General features: G+C 33.5%; 1 protein-coding gene across 1 annotated transcript in view; it reads left to right on the top strand.

Annotated features, from left to right (window-relative positions):
- Positions 1-22,388, top strand: part of BAZ1A (bromodomain adjacent to zinc finger domain 1A) — an 87,045-nt gene that overhangs the window by 34,342 nt on the left and 30,315 nt on the right. The window contains exons 4-14 of the mRNA XM_052659643.1: positions 3,596-3,739; positions 5,570-5,671; positions 7,214-7,301; positions 10,628-10,762; positions 11,554-11,653; positions 12,390-12,556; positions 14,610-14,705; positions 15,430-15,568; positions 16,857-17,003; positions 21,180-21,275; positions 21,398-21,622. Of these exons, the coding sequence (XP_052515603.1) occupies positions 3,596-3,739; positions 5,570-5,671; positions 7,214-7,301; positions 10,628-10,762; positions 11,554-11,653; positions 12,390-12,556; positions 14,610-14,705; positions 15,430-15,568; positions 16,857-17,003; positions 21,180-21,275; positions 21,398-21,622 (1,439 nt within the window). The remainder of the gene's footprint in view (positions 1-3,595; positions 3,740-5,569; positions 5,672-7,213; positions 7,302-10,627; positions 10,763-11,553; positions 11,654-12,389; positions 12,557-14,609; positions 14,706-15,429; positions 15,569-16,856; positions 17,004-21,179; positions 21,276-21,397; positions 21,623-22,388) is intronic.

The raw sequence follows: 22,388 nt of genomic DNA, 5'->3' as shown, positions 1-22,388 counted from the left end.
CTAAGTGTATTAAGTACATTCACAGTGTTGTGTAACCATCACTACTATTTCAAGAACTTTTTCATCATCCCAAACAGAAACTCTGTACCCATTAAGCAATAACTCCCCATTTCTCCATCCTTTCTGCCCCGGTAACCTTTATTCTACTTTAAGTCTCTGCGAATTTGCCTAGATACTTAAATAAGTGAAGTCATACAATATTTGGGTTTTTTTGTTTGGCTTATTTCACTGAGCATAATGTTTTCAAGGTTCATCTGTGTTATAATATGTATCAGAATTTTATCCCTTTTTATGGCTGAATACTATTCCATTGTATGTGTGTATACTGCATTTTTTAAATTTATTCATTTGTTGATAGATACTTGAGTTGTTTCTACCTTTTGGCTATTGTGAATGATGTCATTATGAACATTGGTGTACAAGTATCTGTTGAGTTCCTATTTTCAGTTCTTTGGGGTGTGTGTATGTATATATAAATATATACATAAACATATATGTATACATATACACACATATATGTATGTATACATACACATAGAAGGGGAATTGCTGGGTCATAGAATAATTCTTTAATTTTTTTAGGAACTTTCATATTGTTCTCCATAGCAGCTGCATCAGTTTACATTTCCACCAGTAGTGTACAAGGGTTCCAGTTTCTCTATCCTTCTCAATACTTTCTTTTTTTTTTAATAATAGCCACCTTAGTGGGTATGAAATGGTATCTCATTGCAGTTTTGATTTTTCATTTCCTTTATGACTAATGATGCTGAGCATTTTTTCATGTGCTTATTGGCCATTTGTATCCTTTTTGGAGAAATGTCTGTTTAGATCCTTGGCCCATTTTTTAGTTAGTTTGGTTTTTGTTTTGTTTTTAGTTTTAAGGTTTCTTTTGTTCTTTTGTCTGGTTTGTGTATCAGGGTAATGCTGGCCTTAGGAAATGAGTTAAGAACTGTTCTCTCCTTTTCAGTCTTTTGGAAGATTTTGAGAAGAATTGGTATTAAGTCTTTAAAGGTTTGGTAGAACCTACCAGTGAAACCATCTGGTCCTGTACATTTCTTTGTTGGGATGTTTTTGATTACTGATTCAGCCCTTGTAATAGTTACAGATCCATTTAGATTTTCTATTTCTTCTTAAATCAATTTGTGTGTTTCTAAGAACTTATCCATTTCATCTAGGTTATCCAGTTTGTTAGCATACAGTTCATGGTATTCTCTTATAATCTTTCCCAACTTTTACTTCTGGTTTTAATAATTTGAGTCTTTCCTCAGTTCTTTTTTAGAATTTGATTAGTAAGGAGTCATATATGATGCTTGAAATGAATGGAGGGAGGAAGATAAAATGCTTGAGGGTTTTGTATTCACCCACATAGTCTATATTTTATTGATTCTTAAACCTCAGGGTTCCATGGAACCAGTTGTTTTCTTCTATTTGTTTACAGTGCAGAATTCCTAGCAGAGAATCCATGGTGTTGATTTCCTCTGCCAACCCATCCAGTATTCTTCCCTGGGAAATGTCATGGACAGAAGAGCCTGGTGGGCTATAATCTATGGGCTTGCAAAAGAGTCGGGCATGATTTAGTGATGAAACAACAACAAATAGCAATATTAGATTTTGTTGGGGATACTTAATGTTCTCCTAAAGGAGAATATAAGCAAGCATATGCTAAAATTTACATTAATGAAAATAAGTTCAGTTATCTTGTAAAAGTCAATCAGCTTCCCAAAATGAATCAGCTCTAAATAAACTGTTTGTCTTTCTGGAATTGTATGCTTCTGTTTTGACTGTAAGTACAACATTTTATTTTGAAAATGTAGGCAAAAGGCCAAATTATCAGTTTATAGGATCAAAGGAAAGATTATAAACAAGTAAACTTGAGATTGGGCTAGATGCAGCAAGAATAAGAGAACAAATTGCCTCTAGAACCCTTGCTGTCTCTCCTCTTTTCTCTCACTGCACAATGACTTGTTGCACATGGCAGAAAACATGGCTGCTGGCAGCCCTGGAATTTTACATCGTACAGATTCCATGATGGGAGAGGAGCTGATTTTTACTTTCTTGATTGCAAATGTTTAAATCTTGGAAAAGATATATTGACTCAGCAAAAAGGTACCCTCTGGGTAGCAACTGACTCTGGCCAGGGTCTTGTGGAAGCATGTCAGCTCTACTATTAAAAAGATGGAGTGTGGAGGGAATGAAGTTCCTGGAAGAGGAGGGCTAAGTGGACAGGCAGCTTTAACAATGCCCACAATGTATCATAACTTGCTTATGGTATGGTATAACCAAATGAATGATACAGTGAGTAGAGTGTCTAATTTTGAGCCACTGTTTCTCAGAGACTAGGGGTTTATCCCATTGGTAAGTGTATATATGCCTTATATATTCTTAGTTAATACCTTGGATTGCCTGAGATTTGTAGAGGTGCCATAGATAAAATTCCAGAAATGCCCTCTTTTTTTTTTTTAGTTAGTGTGTGTTAGTCACTCAGTCTGATTCTGCGACCCCATGGACTGTAGCCTGCCAGGCTCCTCTGTCCATGGGATTTTCCAGACAAGAATACTGGAGTGGATTGCCATTTCCTTCTCCAGGAGATCTTCCCAACCCAAGAATCGAACCCAGGTCTCTTGCACTGTAGGCAGATTATTTACTCTCTGCACCACCTAAACCTTGCTATTACTTGTGACTTTTGTTTTTTAGCAACTTAGGATATATTTCGCATACCATAAAAGACACCCATTTAAAGTGTATAGTTCAGTGGTTTTTTAGTATATTCATAGAATTGTACAACCATCACTACAAACTAATTTTAGAACATTTTAGAACTCTCCGCAAAGGAAGCCTATACTCACTAGCAATCACTGCTGATTACACTCCTCTTTCACTTTCTCCCTTATTCCCCTTTACCTTCAGGTTCCTTGAAACCACTCATCTACTTTCCCTGTTCTGAATGTTTCATATAAATGGGACCTTTTCAGTCTTGTTTCCTTAATTTACCATAATGTTTTAAAGGTTCATCCATACTATAGCATGCATCAGTATTTCATTCCTATTTTTTGCTGAATAATGTTCAATTGTAGGGCTATACCAAGTTTAAATTACTTATCAATTGAAAATTGGCACAGTAAAAATGAGGAATATTTCAGTTGTGGTGAGTGAGTCTGAAATTGCAGCCCATAAAATCCAGATACATCAGGCAGAGGTAAGGGAAGACAAAATGTTACTATGAGAAAGATTATGATCAGGAGAATTTCAGAATTTAAAATATTGAATGCTTAAAAAAAAACTCTCATAATACCAATCTGTATAATGAGATATTATGCAATAATTGATTTTCTAAACTTTAGTGATAAATATAATTGCTAAGAATCTTGATAAACTGACTTTTAAAATAAGTTTGTATTGTTTTAAATTGTAGCTAACCTTTACTTAAATTGGCTGTTTCTTAAATTGACGGTTTTCTTTTGTACTAAATTGGTCATATTAATCAGCCATAGTTTCTGCAAAATTACTTTTTACTTGTTCAAAATAGATTGCTCTGAAGTGTTTGATTATAAAATATCAAATGACTTATATTTTTAAATGTCCTCTTTTCTTTCAGATTACAGTGTAGGATTTTGGAAGTCCTTCCTCCGTCACACCAGAATGGTTTTGCTAATGGACATGTCAGCAGTGTAGATGGAGAAACTATTGTCATCAGTGATAGTGATGATTCAGAAACACAAAACAGTTCTTTTCAAAATGGGTAAGCGATTTTTATCAACTTTTTAAATGTACGAATTCTTTGGCTGTCCACATTTTCACTGCCAGGGGCCCAGGTTCAATCCCTGGTTGGGGAACTAAGTTCTCATAAGCCACACACAGCTTAAATAAATAAACAAATGTATATGTTATATATGTATGTATGTCAGATTGAGTACTGGTAACCCATTGAAGTGACTTTTTCTTCTTTCTAGCCATACACTGGTATATACTGTGCATCTAAATCATGTGGTTCAACAACACATGTTAGAGTTTGCAAAGTTGAAATTTACCTAGTTAATTCTAGTCAGCTATTGAAGATCAATTGAAGCTCACTTCATTCACTTATACATTCCACTGTTGTTTACTTGGAAAAATTCATTCTGTACTTTATTTTTCACTTTATGGTGAATATAGTAAAGAAACTATAACTTTCTGAGCTTTATGTTTCACTTTATAGTGCAGGTAGTAAAGAAACTAACTCTGAAATTCAGTCAGTTGACAGTTTTGGTCAGCTGAGTGTTCCCGGAGAAAGTCATATAAATCCAGATAGATTGACTCTGCAGTGTGTGTACTGTATTCGTATCACTTTGTATCTTACGTTCCTTGCCCAGTGCTTCTCTTTATCATCCTTTCATATCATTTTCTTCTCTATAACCTCCACTTATATCCCCTTTACATTTACACTGGCATTCTAGAGGCACCTTTTCTAGAATCTAACCATTTCTCTCTACTACCGTCTTATTCGTCCTGCCAACATTTTTTCCCATTTAGTCTATTGCATTGCAGATTTCTGATATCCCTATTTTCACTCTGTCCCCCTGTTCACAGCCAAGATGATCCTTCAGAAGCATTAAGTTAAATCGTCATCACTCCAGAATTCAGAATCCTCTGGTGTCTTTACTCAGAGTAAAATGAAAGCCCTTCATGGTGACCCCATCATCTGTCCCTGCTTTTACCTCTCTGACTAGACCTTCTTTTTTTTCTCCCTATTTATTCTGCTTCTTGTGCAAACCATGCGTGCTTCTCTGTCAGGACCTTTACACACTCTTTCTCTCTTACTTTAAAAACTCATATCCCCAACGTTTTTCTCATGAGTTGCTCACTCATTTTTTTCAGATCCCTGCTTACATGTCAACTTTTTGGAAGGCCTACCTGGTCCATTTATTGGGGACCATCACCCTATATGAAACAGGAGCCTTTCACTCTGTACCCTATTCCCTCCATAGCAGTTAACCACCTACCCTGTTGTGTATTTTGTTTGTCTTCTTACTGTATTTCTATTTTGCTCACCACTGAATCCTTAATCTTTATTAGTATTTGGCACACTGTAGGCTCTTAACTATTTAGTGAATGGATGGACGGATGAATGAATGAATGTACCCTCAAAGGGCTGGAAAAATGAGAAATTGGTGGGGGTGGGAATTAAATGTGTAGCCTTTTGCTAGTTCATGAAACAAGGTAAACTATAATATCTCTACTTATGCTCTTGGACTACATGGCTACGAAGAAGAAAGTAAATCCAACAAGAAGTAAATCCAGAGCTGTTTGTTTGTTTATAAATTTTTCTAACCTAAACTGGGTATTCTGCTTATTTATCTGTAGTTAATTTCTTCACTCAAGGAAAACTTATTGAATGAGCAATTAAAGTATCTATCTAACAAAATAGCACTTTGTACTATTTTGGCTAATAAAATAGTGAGGCATATCAGTAACATAAAATCATAATTATGCATTAAATTCTGTTACAGTATGTTTTTCAAAACTAGATTTCATTTAAAATATCTTGTTTCCAAACAAATTATTAACTTATTCGTATCTTTGCTTTTTTTAGAAAGAAAAAAGATGCAATCGATCCCTTATTATTCAAGTACAAGGTGCAACCCACTAAAAAAGAATTGTATGAGTGTGCTATTGTTAAGGCAACACAAATCAGGTAAAATTCTGTATCTTCTCTATGCTCGCTTAAAGTAGAATAATTATATTGTTCAGTTTATGGGCTAATGAATAGTATAGTTGAGATGACCAGTGTTTTCCTTATTCATTACTGAGTTTTTTCTTTTTTTTGCTTTTAGCTCAAAATATGTTCTTTATATAATGTAACCCCCTATTTAATATTTTTCACATTTTTATTTAATTTTTGACTTATACTTTCAATATAATTCTGCTAGATCAGTTACGGTCTTATTAACTCATTTTCTTCTTAACTGGTGAACCAGAGATTATAAGGTGGGAAAGTTATGCTTGATAATAGAAGATTTAATTGACTTGCAGCTCTTTGTTAGCATCAAATGATAATACTATTCCTATAATAAAAGAGATAGTAATATTCCTGTAAGGTAGCCTTACCATGATAGAGTAGCTCTGACAAGGAGGACTTTCTTCAGTAATAGAAAGGTTTTATGTGTACTATCTAGTATGGTGGAAGTGTGGCTAGTAATAGTGCAGAACTGAAGTTTTTATTTCAATTTTATTTAAAAAAACATATGGCTAATAGGTGCCATGTAGAACAATACATTTCTTGAGGACTAGTATATTTAGTTAACAGTCAAAAGATAATTACTCTCAGCTAGTGTATGGTGCTGGGCTCCTTTTTTAGACCTTTTTTTCATGTAGTCCTTCCTATAGTTTAGGAAAAAATACATATTTTGGGGAGGGCCACTACTTAAGAACTCCTATATTGTTTGTTTACTCATAGAAACTTTTAGCTTTTTCTTAAAAGGAATACATTAAATTCAATTGAAATATTTGCTTTCTTTCCAGAACCTTTCTAGAAATACTTGTATGTTTATTTTTTGTCTTCTGTGTGTGGTGATGGCACTATTGTGGTTGCTGTTTTTCAACTGGAGCCTAAGGAAAATGAAAAATGGTGTATTTTTAAAGCTTTAATCATTCTAACTCTTTAATTTTAATCTCATGAATTTGCTGGTTGCCATATGAAGTTTAAATACAAAATATTTTACGATTTGATAAAACCCATGTTCACTTCTGTTCACAATATCCATTTGAATGTTGGTTTATGTAGCACTATGTGATACATGGTAGTCTGTGAATTTTGATTATGTTAAGAATTTTAATGGTAATATTTATAGGGATGATCATCTAATTTTATAAAATTTGGTTTATTCTGTGTAGTATATTTTCCTTGAGGTTTATTTGATTTCTAAGTGGTTCCCAAGCAACAAATGCATGTACTGTTTTTGAAATAGACTTTTATGGTAGATCCACTCAAGTAGATCTTATAACATTCTACATAAATGCTTCTTTACATATAAATATATATATTCTCTCCATCTTTTTTGTTTAATGAAATAGTAATGTAAATAGTTCTATATAAGTTTCTTGTGACTTATAAATACTATTGGAAAATGTTCTTTTCCTAGGTTTGAAATTTAATTATGGATCTAAAGAGATTATGGAGCTCAGATTGAATTCTTGCATATTAACACTTTCTTCTTTCTCCTCCTTTTCCTTATAGCCGGAGAAAACACCTATTTTCTCGTGATAAACTAAAGCTTTTTCTGAAGCAACACTGTGAACCACAAGATGGAGTCATTAAAATTAAGGTAGTTAGAATAGTGATATTATTTGTTGAAAAGAAGGAAGAAAGATAAAAATGAGTAGTGTTATAAGGTTGTAACATTGTAGAAATGTTACTCCGAAGTTGCTTGAAAATAGCTCTCTATCTGGAGCCAGTTTTTAATAATTTTCTTTGTATTCACTGGATTAAATACTGTTTACATGCAATTGCTAGAGATGCTAGATGCCTCAGTTACTTCCACTCTTCTCCTTGTATAAAAAGGTCAACCCCGATTGATGAGAGTAGATGGAAAACTATGGGGGAAATTCCCTAGCAGTACAGTGGTTAGAACTCTGCATTTCCACTACAGGGGGCTCAGGTTCAATCCCTGGTCAGGGAACTAATATCCCACAAGCTGCATGGCCAAAATAAAGGTGAATGGGTAGGGCAATTAGAGTTTTCTAATAGTATAATACTGGCTCAGAAAAACAGATTCAAAGAACAATGCTAAAATAGATCCCCATAGGTAAGAAGATAATATGTATAATAAAAAGAATCTCAGAGACCAATACTAAGCAGATAGATTATATTTCATTAATAACTATTTAGAGGGAAAAAATCAAGTTTAGAAACCTCATATTGTACAAGTAAAAAGTTAAATGATAAAACTAAAACTAATTTTTTTTAATGAGAAATACTTAAATTGGGAGAGAGAGATTAAGTAAAACAATAGAATGGATTAGAGAAATGTATGCATGTATCAAAAGTCAGTTACTATATGCCTAAGATTTGTGCATTTCATCATATGTATATATTACATCAAAAGAAAATATATGAAGGAAAAGGGTATTTGAGTTTATTTGAAAAATAGTATTTCACATATCTAGAGACAAAGATAAATAGAACTGGGACACTTGGTTAACTACTTGGAAAATAGTTGGGTCTATTTGGAAAAATGTTGGGTCTACCTCAAAAAATAAAAAGGACATAAATCTTAATGTTATTTATGCTAAAATACTTAGGTGGAGCAATAGAAAAGAAATACCAAAGATGAGATTGATTTGACAATATGAATTTATGTAGGATTAAAAATGTCATGAACAGATTTGAAGGGCAAGTGCTGGAAGAAAGATACTTTCAGTGAATACATTGAGGATCTCAAATCAATTATAAAACATGAGTACTCCATTAGAAAAATAGACATGATCAAATTTTACAGTGGATGAAATATAAAACTTGAAAACATGTAAGATCATCTGAAAGAATTTTTAAAGTATTTGTCTTGATAAGAGAACATGATTTAAGGATTCTTCTGTCTATAGTATTGAACAGGTGGTCATGTAAAATGATGCTTAAAAAAGTTGATGATTTAGACACTTGTGATAAATGGCTAGAACAGTGCCTGACATTTGATAGACAGTCAATGAATATAGCCGCTTATGTGTATCATAAATAGCCAGTTGGCCAGTTCACCTAATTTTATAAGATTTCTTCCATATCAGTGAACAAAAATAGCCCAAATAAGGGAAAAATGATGACAGACATACGTTTTCACCCAGGAAAATAAAGTCAGTAAATTTGAAAAGTTCAACTTTACTTAATAAATAAATAAAAATTAAGGTTATAGTAAACATTTTTCTCTTATGAGTATAATGAAAGATGGTTAGTGGCTATTCTAGTATACTTGTACACACACACACCCTTAAAACAACCAAGGTTGATGCCAGTATGGTGAAAGATGGTTAGTGGATATTCTAGTATACTTACACACACACACACACCCTTAAAACAACCAAGTTTGATACCCAGCTAGTAGATATTCTAGTATACACATACACACACACACACACACACACACACACACCCTTAAAATAACCAAGTTTGATACCTAGTACAGTGAAAGATGGTTAGTGAATATTCTAGTATACTTGTACATACACACACACCCCCTTAAAACAACCGAGTTTGATACCCAGTATGGTGAAAGATGGTTAGTGAATATTCTAGTATACTTGTACGTACACACACACACACCCTTAAAACAACTGAGTTTGATACCCAGTATGGTGAATGTAGACTGTTGTTAGGAATACCTGCAAGAAAACAAAGATGTGGGATTTTCGTGTGTGTTGTGTGTGTGTGAATAAGGGTACCTTGGCAGTTAATATACTAAAGCCTATTTAATCCTTTTTGGGTATGTGTTTCAGAAGAAACCATCCACTCATACTTAAAGTACTGTTCTCTGTGAAGTGAAAGTTGCTGAGTTATGTCTGACTCTGCAACCACGTGGACTATACAGTTCATGGAATTCTCCAGGCCAGAATGTTGGAGTGGGTAGCTGTTCCCTTCTCCGGGGGATCTTCCCAACCTAGGGATGGAACCCAGTCATGCTCCCACACTGCATGTGGAATATTCACAGGTTATATAAGTGGGACAGTAGACAGCCATCTTAATGGAATTTAATGTGAAATCTTAATGAATTATTCATTTACTGTGTTAGGTATTAAAAGCTATGTTCTACCAAAAGTAAAAATACTATTATAGTAAATTGAATTCCCAGTAGAATCAATCCTATTTTATTAATAACTTAAAATTTTATATCATCACATTTTCTGTATTTCTGTAAATAGCATTTTTTTTGGAGAGGAAGAAAGAAGATAATCTTTGCTGTTAGACCAAAACTTATCTTCAGAATTGCTAATCGAAAATAAGAAGTTTAGAGTTGGACATGGATGAAAGTAGAAGGAAAGAAACTCTTGATTTTAGCAGATATCCAGGAACCACACAACTTACAGTAAAAATGAGGTTGACTTCTATGAACTTAAATTTTGAGTTCAAACTTTATAGAAATTTATCAATATTTCTGCTTTTATCCAGACCAGCTTTAAAATTTGATACATAAAAAAGTATTTAAGTTATTATTTCAAAGTGGAGGGGGAAGTCTAAATGTTCAGCAGTTAGGCTAAGAAAAATTTATTGATTTAATATAGTGGATTTTTAAATATTTAATATATGGATTATTTATTTACTAGAAAGCCTCATACAAAATTAGTCAAAAGCGAACAAAAAAGATTATTGTATAAGTGAAAATTTGAGATAGTTTTAGAATTCAGGAAACTGTTGAAGCATTCTTGAATATTTTATGGTGAAGGAATCCTTCGAATTCTGGTTTTCTTCCTGGTAAAGCTGATTAATTATGTAATTTTTAAAAGGATCAAGAAATAAAATGTATGTTACTATACAATACACATAAAATTCTAATGCTTTTGACCTGGTTTTTAACAGTAATCGTATGACATGTTAGAGCTTATCTCTATATATGATTTACTAATGTGTTATTGTACCCTGTGTCTTCTTTTTTTTTTAATGAAGCCATCATCTCTTTCAACATATAAAATAGCAGAACAAGATTTTTCTTACTTCTTCCCTGATGATCCACCCACGTTTATCTTCAGTCCCGCTAACAGAAGAAGAGGGAGACCTCCCAAACGAATATCTGTTAGTCAGGTAAACAAGAGAATAGATAAAAAGTACACAGTAATTCTTAATAAAACTAACCAAAATTAAGAGTAAGGTTTGGCTCACTTCACCCCTGGGTGCTGTAGGAAGGAACACTTTCCTTCACACAAGAACAGGGTGTACTGTATTTTGACAACTGCTTAGCAGTGAGGCTTGTAGAAGTTTCAGGTGTGAGTTAGACATGAGTCTTATGCCACAGGGGTTTTGTACTGAAATGTGAGCAGTTACTAAAATGTAAAGCAGGATGAAATATAGGGAATAAATTATGGAACTGAAATGTAAAGATCATTTAAAACATAAAATATCACAGTTAAGCAAGCTAGAGACCTTAATCTCCCAAGAAAGAAAGTAAAAATAAATTTGATATCTTTAATATTGACTACAAAAATGTCTCTGACATATATTTACTCTGTCTCTTTCTTATTTGATGTCTAAGACTCCAGCAAGTTTAAGTTCCCTGAAATATTTTTGTTTGTTTTTCTAATGCATATTTTTAAGGCTCCCCTTATGTATTACTGGTTGTTTTTTCTGGGAGGTTTTTGTACTGATTTGTAGAACTACAGAATTAACTGATATTCTATATGTTACTATGATTAGAGTTATTAAAAGTTCAATTATATTTCAGAATAAAACCTTAGTATAAAGAAAGTATAATTGATGAGGGCTTTAAATTTGTTCATTTTTTAAGTGTAAGAAAAAGGAAACCAGTTTGTAAAAGTTGTGGTTACAACTTTAGTTTCTTGGTTTTTATGTGTGTGTTTTGTTTTTATTTTTTTTAGGAGGATAGCATTGCCAATAAACAGACTATTGCAGGTTATAGGAACAAAACTACTAAAGAAAGAGACAAACTTTTAAAACAAGAAGAAATGAAATCACTGGGTGAGTTTTAATGTAAAGGATATACCAAAGATTTTGGCAAACAGAAGAGGCTTAATAAATGTCTCCAATTCCTTCACCGTCATTTGTTGTCGGCCCTCTTAATACCTTTTTTTGTCTCAGAAAAGTGTATTTCTCTGTGCCTAGGTAGGGGATGTTTCTAAAATGGCTTATTTCTGGTTTGTCTTTCTTAAGATTAGTTTTTTCCCTCAGATAAGTATTAATTTCTTTGATAAATGAGACCTCTGTTTATCTCTTAAAACAACATTTTAAGGTATAACATATCCTCTGTTAAACTGACCTAATGCTAGATTAAGCACAAGTTGGCAGTTTCTAGCCATTTTTGTTTGATTCCTATAGCCTTATAAAACATTGTTTCCCAAATGTGACTATATACATGAATCACTTGGGAATCTTACTAAAATGAAGATTCTAAATTAGTAGGCCTGGGTGGGAGAAAAGATTCTGCATTTCCAACAAGATGCTACCTTGCTGCTGGTCTTAGGGCCACACTTTGAGTAGCAAGGCTTTCAAAGGCAGGTTTGTGTTTGTCCTATAGCAGTAGTTTGTCTTACACAGAGAGGACTTGCTCTTCGCATTTTAATCACCAGCTGACTCCCTCTGTGAGTGTCTCTTGATCTCACTTAAACCTTAAAATACTTCTGAGGTTCTTTTGTTACATTTAAAAAGTGTGTTATTTTCTGTCTGTGTACAATTCTAAGTCTGATCTTCTCCACAGCTTTTGAAAAGGCTAAATTAAAAAGAGAAAAAGCAGATGCCCTAGAGGCAAAAAAAAAAGAAAAGGAGGATAAAGAGAAAAAGAGGGAAGAATTAAAGAAAATTGTTGAAGAAGAGAGACTGAAGAAGAAAGAAGAAAAAGAGAGGCTTAAAATAGAAAGAGAAAAGGTATATCCAAGTATATTAGTTATACTCTCCACAAATAGTAAATAGTATTCAACACTTTATATATTTAAATTCATGGTTAATTTTAAAATACTTTTATCACTTCCATTTACATTTATAGTTGTGCATAGAGCACTGATAAACGGTATTGAGATATCTCCATTTTCCTTGGAAAATTTAATGAATGATTTAAGATTCAACATATATGAGTGACTTTATACCTCAGAGCCCCTTCAAAAGTACAATTCTAATGTTGCTTTTCTTCATTGTTTAGACTTCCATATTTAGGGAAATAAAACTTTCAGAAGTAAACTACATTGTTAGAAAAATACAATAAAATGTATGAGGATTAAGAATTAGTGTAGTGTTCTTATTTTCCTTGAAGAATAAAGTATCTTTGTTTCAGCAAATCTTTTATTATCATCTTCAATAGTAGATATTAGAGAATTCTATAGCTTGTTTCTTCTGAAGTCCATCATTGTCATTGGTTTTCTGGATATTCACAAGTACCCTTGGAGAAGGACATGGCAACCCACTCCAGTATTCTTAACTGGAGAATCCCATGGACAGAGGAGCCTAGTGGTCTACACCCCATAGGGTCGCAAGAGTCGGACATGACTTAGCGACTAAACCACCACAAGTACCCTAGGTGATCATGTTTGTTCATTTTAATTGCATGTGTTTCTTGAATTATTTCAGATAGGCCCTTGCGTGGAAGTAGGGAGTGTCTGATATGTATTTACTCCAGAAAGTATAGAATACAAGAGAAAAAAAAAAAAAACCACTTGTAATCTAAATGGTAATATTTAGAAATAGCATTATTACTTTGATTAATTTATTTCTAATCTTTATTGTGGCACTTAAAGAATAAGGTCCAGCATTTATAATTTTGTATATATATATTTTAACATTATTATAAACATTCTGTCCTGCTACTAAATAAGTAATGTGAAATTTTTAGTGACTGCATGTAATATTTAATCAAATAGATACAGGTAACCATTTTACAAATTTTTGCTCATAAACAAGGATACTTTGTTCAAATTTATGAACAAAAGTCTTTCCTGTTTTTGGATTGTGTCTCTGGATTACTTTGTGGAAGTGAAATACTAGATCAATGGGTAAGAACATGTTAAAAACTTTCTGTACCTGGTGAACATAGGTATTTATTTGTCAAATCTGTTGTACTTATGTATACTCTTAGCAACAGTGAATGAAAATACCCATCTTATTATACCCTACAAGGATTATTTGGGTGGAGGGAGGGCTTATTTCAGCGGGCCACTCAAAGCACAGTTAAGTTCTGTAACTATCTAGGTGTTTTCTGTTAAACTTGAGAAGTGTACATCTGTTTACTTTCAGTGTTGCTAAATTTCAAAGAGAGAATATTAACATGCATTAAACATATGTATTATTACATAGTTAACATATTTATTGGAAATAATTATAACAAAATATTTTGTTTACATTCTGCTTTACCAGAGACTTTTTAGGGTCAATATTTATCCTGCAGTTTCAAATACCAGAACCAAGAAGAAAAGTTGTCAAAAGACCAACTGAGCAAAACGTTCACCAATTGCACTCTAATATTGCTGTTACTTACTGTCCCCTCTGTGTGTCTCTAGGCAGTTAATTAGGTTTAAATGAATCTTGAAAACTAATGTATTACAAATATAAGGGGGGTAGTTATTTAGGTACTCTAATAATCTCTTATCTCTTCACTTGAGATCTAATTGATTTAAAGTGGAGAAAGCACTGCTATAGACAAGGTCAGATTGAATTAATATTTATCCAGGAGTTGCTATGTGTCAAACATCTTTCATCTTTGTAGCAGTTCTATCAGATAGGCATTGTTTTGATCAGTGGTTTTAACACTGTTATGTACAGCAGAATCCCCAGAAGAGCTTATTTTAAAACATCAATTGCTGGGTCCCAACCCTGGAGTTCCTAGTTCAAGAGATCTAGGTAGGGTGCAAGTATTTATGTTTCCTACTAGCTCTGAGGTGATGCCGATGCTGCCTTATAAATAAGAATTTTTATTGACCTTTCATTTTAGGAAAGAGAGAAGTTGCGTGAAGAAAAGAAAAAGTATATGGAATACTTAAAACAGTGGAGTAAACCCAGAGAAGATATGGAATGTGATGACCTTAAGGTATAAGCACCTTATGTGATTTTCACATACCTGTGTAACAGAGGAGATAGCCAATTAGGCAAATATGTACATTTAGAGTTTCAGGATAGCATTGTTAGTATTTTATAACAAGCTTTGATAATGATTCTTATCCTGTGGAAATAGTTGGTCATCTGTGCTATCGTTGGTAGTCCAGTAACCACTGAAGCCAGGCAAGCATTTAATGTGGTTACTGGACAAAGATTCTGCCTGTCTCCAGAAATAACCAAAATATCTATACCAAACTCATTCATCTCGTTTTATATGGTACCATTTCTAAGACAATAGATGGTGGATTAATTTTGTTCCATATCCTAAGGAAAATACCACATTAGAGATCATACTGATATGGCTTATGCCTTGGCCTCAGAATCTAGGTTAGAAGTCGCTCGTAACTGGGAAATGTAGTCAGAAGTGTAGCTCAACCTAAAGTTATGCTGTTAGTTGAATGAAAGAAAAAATAATTTAGTAAGTGATTTAGAGACTGTGATTTAGTATAAGATATAAGGTTGAATTAAAGCCACAGCATCTATAATTTTTAAAGCTCTAAAAGTGATTATAATGAACATCCGGGGTTGAGAAATGTGAAATAGTTCTTAGGTGAAGAATATATCATATCTGTCTTTATACAATTTCCTGTACTTGGTTCAAATAGTTATATAAATTGTTTAATTCAAATAGTTATATAAATTGTTTAATCTTGCAGGAACTTCCAGAACCAACTCCAGTGAAAACTAGACTACCTCCTGAAATCTTTGGTGATGCTCTGATGGTTTTGGAGTTCCTTAATGCGTTTGGGGAGCTTTTTGATCTTCAAGATGAGTTTCCTGAGGGAGTGACCCTAGGCAAGTACTATTGCTGTGTGATAGTTCACCCTAAAATTAGTGGTTTAAAAGAACAAATTATTCTCTCTCAAAGTTCAATGGAGTCACTGGACCCAGCTATCCAGGCCTCTCTTGGGGTCCTTCATGTGATTACAGTCACAGTGGCTGGGACTGGAGTCACCTGAAGGCTCACCTGGCTCGATGTTCAAGGTGGCTTCTTCACACGCATGCCTGGAACCTCGGTGTTCCTCCACATGGTGTCCGCTTCATCAGAGTAGCCTGTACTTCCTGTGTGGCAGCTGAGTGCTCCAAGGGGCTGGAAACAGAAGCTGTCACTTTTCTTAAAGGCCAGGCCTAGAACTGGCAAGCCTTGCTTCTGCCATATTCCATTAGTTAGGCCTGCTGGGATTCAAGGGGGTGAAGGAATAGACCTCATTTCTTGAGGGTGGCATGGTATGTAAGTGCAGGGAAGGGAGGGATTGACAGCCATATTTGAAGATAAATTACTGCCTAACTTTAACTTGTGATTGCTTCTCCTCTGCACTTACATACTGTTACTTTGTATGTACATCATTCATAAGAGCTAAATTAGTATGAGAAGGGCTTTAGATCCCATTTTAGATTTTTAGCTAACCAATAGAAAAATAATCTTCTTTAGATCCAAATAAAAATTCTAAAAGAATTTTAATGCCACTCTTATTTTATCGACTATATTCTTCAGGAGGGCTTTCACTTTCCCTTAGTTTTTCTTTATGAGCTAGGTGAGGCATGAATCACTGTGCCTTACAGATCAAGAAGGTTTAAACAACGCTGGTTGAGGTAAGATGTTTAGGGTAGGTGAATTAGATGAGAAACATTTATGACCTGAACACAATATTAGGATTACAGCTAATGCTGATGATTACCTCTTATGTGTACTATTTGGTAAACAGTCATGTCCCACATAGCTCTTGAGAACACTGGGACAACAATAATATCTTTGGTGTGATTACTCAAATTAGAGTAAGATTATAATTTTTAATATATGACTAATTTGCATCTCAGGCTTAAATTTAGATGAAATATTGTATCAACTGAGGCTAATTTGACTTTCTTTGAATGCAGTGATTTTTGGCTTATGATTTTGTTGTAATTACTAAAAATTATTTTGTGATTTTGCCTTAAATAATAATACTTGGCTTTACCTGATGGGCACTTAAGAAAATAGTTACACAGGGTATTGTTGATTAAAATGTTTATTGTTCCAATGGAGTTGTTTTTCCAGTACGTGACCAGAACTTTAAATTCATTTTAAACATTTTATTCACAGAAGTGTTAGAGGAAGCTCTTGTAGGAAATGACAGTGAAGGCCCACTATGTGAATTGCTTTTTTTCTTCCTGACTGCCATCTTCCAGGCGATAGCTGAAGAAGAAGAGGAAGTAGCCAAAGAGCAAATAACTGATGCTGACACCAAAGGTCAGAATTCAATGTTATTGCTGGCTGATAGTAGCTTTGTAGTGAAATAAACTTTTGATTATTTAAATTTTAAATTAACTTGGCTTTTACAGTTATAAAACATGGTTGTTCAAGTTACTTGATTTTTGAGTCATATACTAGCAACACATTATCAGTTGTTTTACAAAAGCTTTGTTTTAATATATCCTGTTTCTGATGACCTTAAAAATGCTGCAACTCCCACCCTGGTTGTTTTTTATTCCTTTAGATTTCTCCTGTGATTTAGGAACCTTACAAATTTCATTGACCAGTATCTGTAATTCCAAGAAATTTACTGAATAGCACTGAGTTTTTGTCCCCATCCAAGAAAATACTTCAGTTGTTGTTATTAATATTTTAAGTTAAAAGTATTACTGATTTCATTTCATATCTGACAATTTTTAGATCAGAGTTAAGTAACATTTAATTTTTTTAAATTTTGCTAGTTTGAACTAGAAATTTCGCTCTTTAATTTCTGTACAGTTAAGTATCTTGAGTCTGTATGGTACATATTAATGTAGGAATAATTCTTGGGGAAATCTTGTTTATTTTTAATACAGAGTAACTCTACTCTGTATTAAAGTTTACTGTTTTATTTAGGATTTTATTTAGGATTTACCTCAATCAGAGGAATTGTTAAGCATTTATATTAACAGGTTGATTTGACTTCCTGAATAATATTCTCTGTGAATTTTGCCACCTATGAGATAGGACCATTAAATAAACTTCAGTGTATTACGTAGAAATACACGATAAATAGTTTGGAGCCATCTTGATAGCAGACTCTTAGTAGGAAAAAAAATGGAACATTCCTCCATTCAGGTAGCATGGTTGGCCTTAGATAATTTGAGCTAATTCCTTTATGCCTGGTCGATGGAGCAATAGAGTCATGAGGATGTAGTCAGTTCAGTTGTCTTTTGATTTTGCAGCCTAAGTTCAAGCAAAATATATTCTCTTGCTTGAGTGCTAATCACTCTAGCTCCCTTATCAAGGCCATTTTAGCAATGTGGTCTTTGTTGTCATCTCAGATGATTTAGTCAATTTCATAAAAGGGAAGGGAGAGGGGTATATCTGTTTATAAAACATCCAAAGATTTTCTAATGATAAGTACCACCACTAAAGATGGATGATCTAAGATAGACACCATATATGTGTTGTTTTGTGTAACCTATATTCATTCTTTTAGCCTTTAGGTTGTCTTAATGACCAATAACATCACAGGGTTATTGACCAAATTCTGACCTTAATACAAGACATAAAGCTTTAATTCAGGATTTGAATTAGGTGAATTTTGTAGTTTTGAAAGCCTTAATGATAAAAAGTGGGGTCAAAAGGAAGTTGTCTTGGAAAAGCAGCTAATATAAAGGAAAAATATATGTAGCTGTTGATGTTTGTATTGCCATTTTATTTTCTATTCATGATTTGTTGTTCCTGTAATTTTTATAGCTCTCCTCCTATACCAACTGTCTATAAAGTCTACCTCAGAATAAATATTGACCATTAATAATGCTTCTTTTGGAACTATTTAAATGTTATGGAGGGAGAAAAAATTACTTCAAAAATTTCACCCTTCTCTCATTTGCCTATTACCACATTTTAAATGGTCACTTCAGTTTCATTAAGGGCCCCAGACTGTTCCCCCAGGTATTTTTCATATATTCTCCCATCTCAGTAACAAAAAGGCTTTTCCGTAGTCTTCCTGAAAGCACCTGAATAATCACATGGGATTGAATATTATTTACTTCTTTATTAGCTGGCCTTACGTAAGGTGTTTCTTGCTCCTTTTAGAAATGGGGAAATTGGGCAGACAATAAAAGCATGTATTTACCTCAATGATGAAAAAACATGAGGTTCAGTGAAGTCATTTACTGAAGATCACGTAGAGAGTAAGTGATCGCGTAACTAGTAAGACACCATGTATGTGTTGTTTTATCCTCATACCACCATTATAAGGAAGATGTAATTATTTTCTGCCTTTATATGTAAAAGAAATTTAGTCTCAAGGAGTTTAATTAACTTTCCCAAAGACATGTGGTTAATAAGAAGTGATGGATACAAACTCAGGCTCTCTGGACTGGAGCCTCATAATGATTACATTTTATTACCTTATAATACGGCAAAGAAGTAATTATCTGTCAAGAACATGTAATTTTTTTGGCCTCCTTTTTATATCAAATCTTAGAAATTTTGACCAGTAGTTTTTTAACTCTTACATTGTAAATATCATTTCCTCTCTTTAGTCTTACATCATGAACTTCAATGCATTTCACGAGTATAGGGACAGAAGCATTCTCCTGATATGTAATAGTTTTGTGTGTTGCTGAGATGTTATTGTTTAGTGTTGAAATTATGTGTACCTGATTCTAGATTACAATGATGATAAATGTATCTGTTTCAGGTGGTCATCCCCCACACAGTTTAGCTGTATTCTCTTGGTATGATGTATCCAAGTGACTGTCTCAGCAAATAAATCCTAGAATGATATTTATGGTTTCTTGAAAGAGCAATTTGGTAGATAGTTGAATTGAATAATATGTATTTTAGCATGTTAAACACAACTAAAAGTAAATTGTCATGTTGTTGGTTGTCCATTTCCTGAGGCCTTTACAGCCTTTGTCCTAGGAAATTATTACTTACTATAGATAAAATAAGTTGAATTGCTGCAAAGGAAGAGAGGCAGTACACTTATACAGCTTTTTAACTAGGACTTGTTAATTTTAGAGTGCCTATATTAATTTTAAATTTGTTTGGCTTTATATGTAAAATGAAAATTGAAAAAAGTTTTACATCTAGTATTTCCCTGGCGAGGAATATTATAATATCTGTCATTTCAACTAAATTCATGGCCTTGTAAGAATAATTTATGTATATATGTAACATTTAGTTAGGTAACTTCTCCTGTGTGGTACTGTTTATGCTTCAAATGCCGTGGAATTGTCAGTAACTGTAATCAGACATAATCCCAAAGGGCCTTTTTCCTTTAGTAAAGGACAGCAGTTCTTTTCTCTAAGGTTCATTTTTTCAGCTTCTGAACTTTGAGGAGGGAATCATAAAGTAGAAAATGAAGGAACCTCAGAACCGGGTTAGCTCAGTGATTTCCCAGCTCTAATCCATGGAGGCCTACAGATTGTACAGGGATTCCTCCCTGCTAGTGTAGGAGAGTTGAAAAGATGAATGAGCAGGATTATCATCTCCATTCACTTTATATGGTGCTTCCAAGAAATACTTGAAGAATTTGAAAACTGCTGATCTTGACTTAGCACTATAAAAAAAAATGAAGCCAATTAAGTGCCTGATTTAAAGGATACATAAGTAGGAACTAGGGATGGACAGAGCTAAGAGTAGAATTTACATTATCTGAGACTTAGTCTGAAGCTGTGTCTACTGTGGTAGAGCAGAAGGGCTTTTTATCAGCTTAAAAGTTTTTTCATTGATGACATTTTAATTTTATTATCTATGTCAGGAATAATTATATATCCTAATGGTTTAAATATATTTGTGTCAGTAGACTTGCTCTTTGGTCCTATTTGTAGCTTAAGCACTGTTTTCAAAGCTGAAGCAATTTACTTAGAAAATACAGGGATATCTTCCTATTGTTTCATGGATCAGAGAGTTTTCAAAATAAAAACAGGCAATTTAAATGAAGAGATAAATCTGTGGTTAAGTGACAGTAGTATTGTCTTTAAGTTCTTTTAGCTCTTTTTCTGTGTTGGTTTTGTGATGATTACAACTTATACTTTGTTATGATTGAGTATTTGTAATTGAATATTTATGAAAGATGTGGATATCTTCAAATAGATTCTGATTTTCAAAGTAGACTTTTTTTTAAGTTACATTGAGCAAGGAAATTTGTCTTTCATTTTAAAGTGTATTTTACCATTTTTTTGGAATGTGTATGTGTATCTTGTTGGTAACTTGGAAATTGTCTTCTCTATGTTAAGTAAGGGGAAAATTAGTGTGTAGTACATGTCTTAGGATTTATAGTTTTAGTTGGAGCCTAGGCAGAATGTGAATGATGCTTGTGGTACCTAGTGTCAGTTCTTTTGAGGTTCCTGAATGTTAAGCTGTTTGCTGTTTCTTTCATCATTTTAAAAGGGCATTATTCCCAGATATTCAAGCTTTGATTTGCACTAGAATAAAGTATTTATTTCCTTAAAGATCTAACAGAGGCTTTGGATGAAGATACAGACCCCACAAAATCTGCACTGTCTGCAGTTGCATCTTTGGCAGCTGCATGGCCGCAGTTGCATCAGGGTATGTGTGGGTTTTTGTTTTTTTTTTTTGATTGCCTTTTTACTTTTATAAAGGTATATTTTACATTACTGAGGATTTATTGTTTACATTCTAAATGACTGTTTCATTTTTAACGACTATAGGCTGCAGTTTGAAAAGCTTGGATCTCGATAGCTGCACTCTTTCTGAAATCCTCAGACTACACATCTTAGCTTCAGGTGCTGATGTAACATCAGCAAATGCGAAGTACAGGTATCAGAAACGAGGAGGGTTTGATGCTACAGATGATGCCTGCATGGAGCTTCGTTTGAGCAACCCTAGCCTAGTGAAGAAACTGTCAAGCACTTCAGTGTATGATTTGACACCAGGTAAACTTTGCAAGTTAGAATTTGTATAACCTTCCTACTTAGGCCCAGAATACTCGGTAGCTGATGAGAAAATTTTAGATGACACTCAGTTTTAAAAGAGAAAGAAAGAAAGAGTCTTTTTTTAAAAAAAAAAAGTCAGAATACAAATGGTGACCTAAATTAACTATAGTTGTTATTCATATTAAATTTAATTACTTATGATTTTCTTGTCTTTTTTCTCTTTGGATTTTCTATTACTTTAAAAATGTGTGGTTAGTTTACTACATCTAGCAAGTCTAGAAGGATTGTGGGAATTAGCTAGCTTTAATTTTTATTAATTAATATATCAGAAATGTAAGCTGTAGCTGCAGAATTCTAACTTTCAGTTGAGTAAATGTTTGAGCAGTGAGGCACAATATGTAAAATTAAGACAGTTATTTTTTACTTCCTTTTATAGATAAAAGTAAAAATTGTAATGTACAAGTATATAGTATTGAATTTATTATGCTTATTTAAGGAAACATATAACAAGAGTACCTAATTCCTAAGAGTCATGTAGTTTAAAAAATTTTTATTGTGGTATAGTTGATCTAACATTCATATAATTTTTAAAATTTATGGTAGTGTTTTTGTACAGTCTTTTCTGAGTAGCAGTTTGCCTATTGCCATTTGTGTGTGTGTATGTGTGTGCATGTATGCATGCTCAGTCACTTAGTCATGTCTCTTTGCAACCGTGTAGACTGTAGCCTGCCAAGCTCCCTCTGTCCAAGGGATTCTCCAGGCAAGA

This window comes from Budorcas taxicolor, chromosome 21, assembly GCF_023091745.1.
Source record: "Budorcas taxicolor isolate Tak-1 chromosome 21, Takin1.1, whole genome shotgun sequence".
NCBI classification, from domain to species: Eukaryota; Metazoa; Chordata; class Mammalia; order Artiodactyla; family Bovidae; genus Budorcas; species Budorcas taxicolor.
The sequence above is the reverse complement of the archived record's forward strand: the minus strand, read 5'-3'. Positions and strand labels throughout refer to the sequence as shown.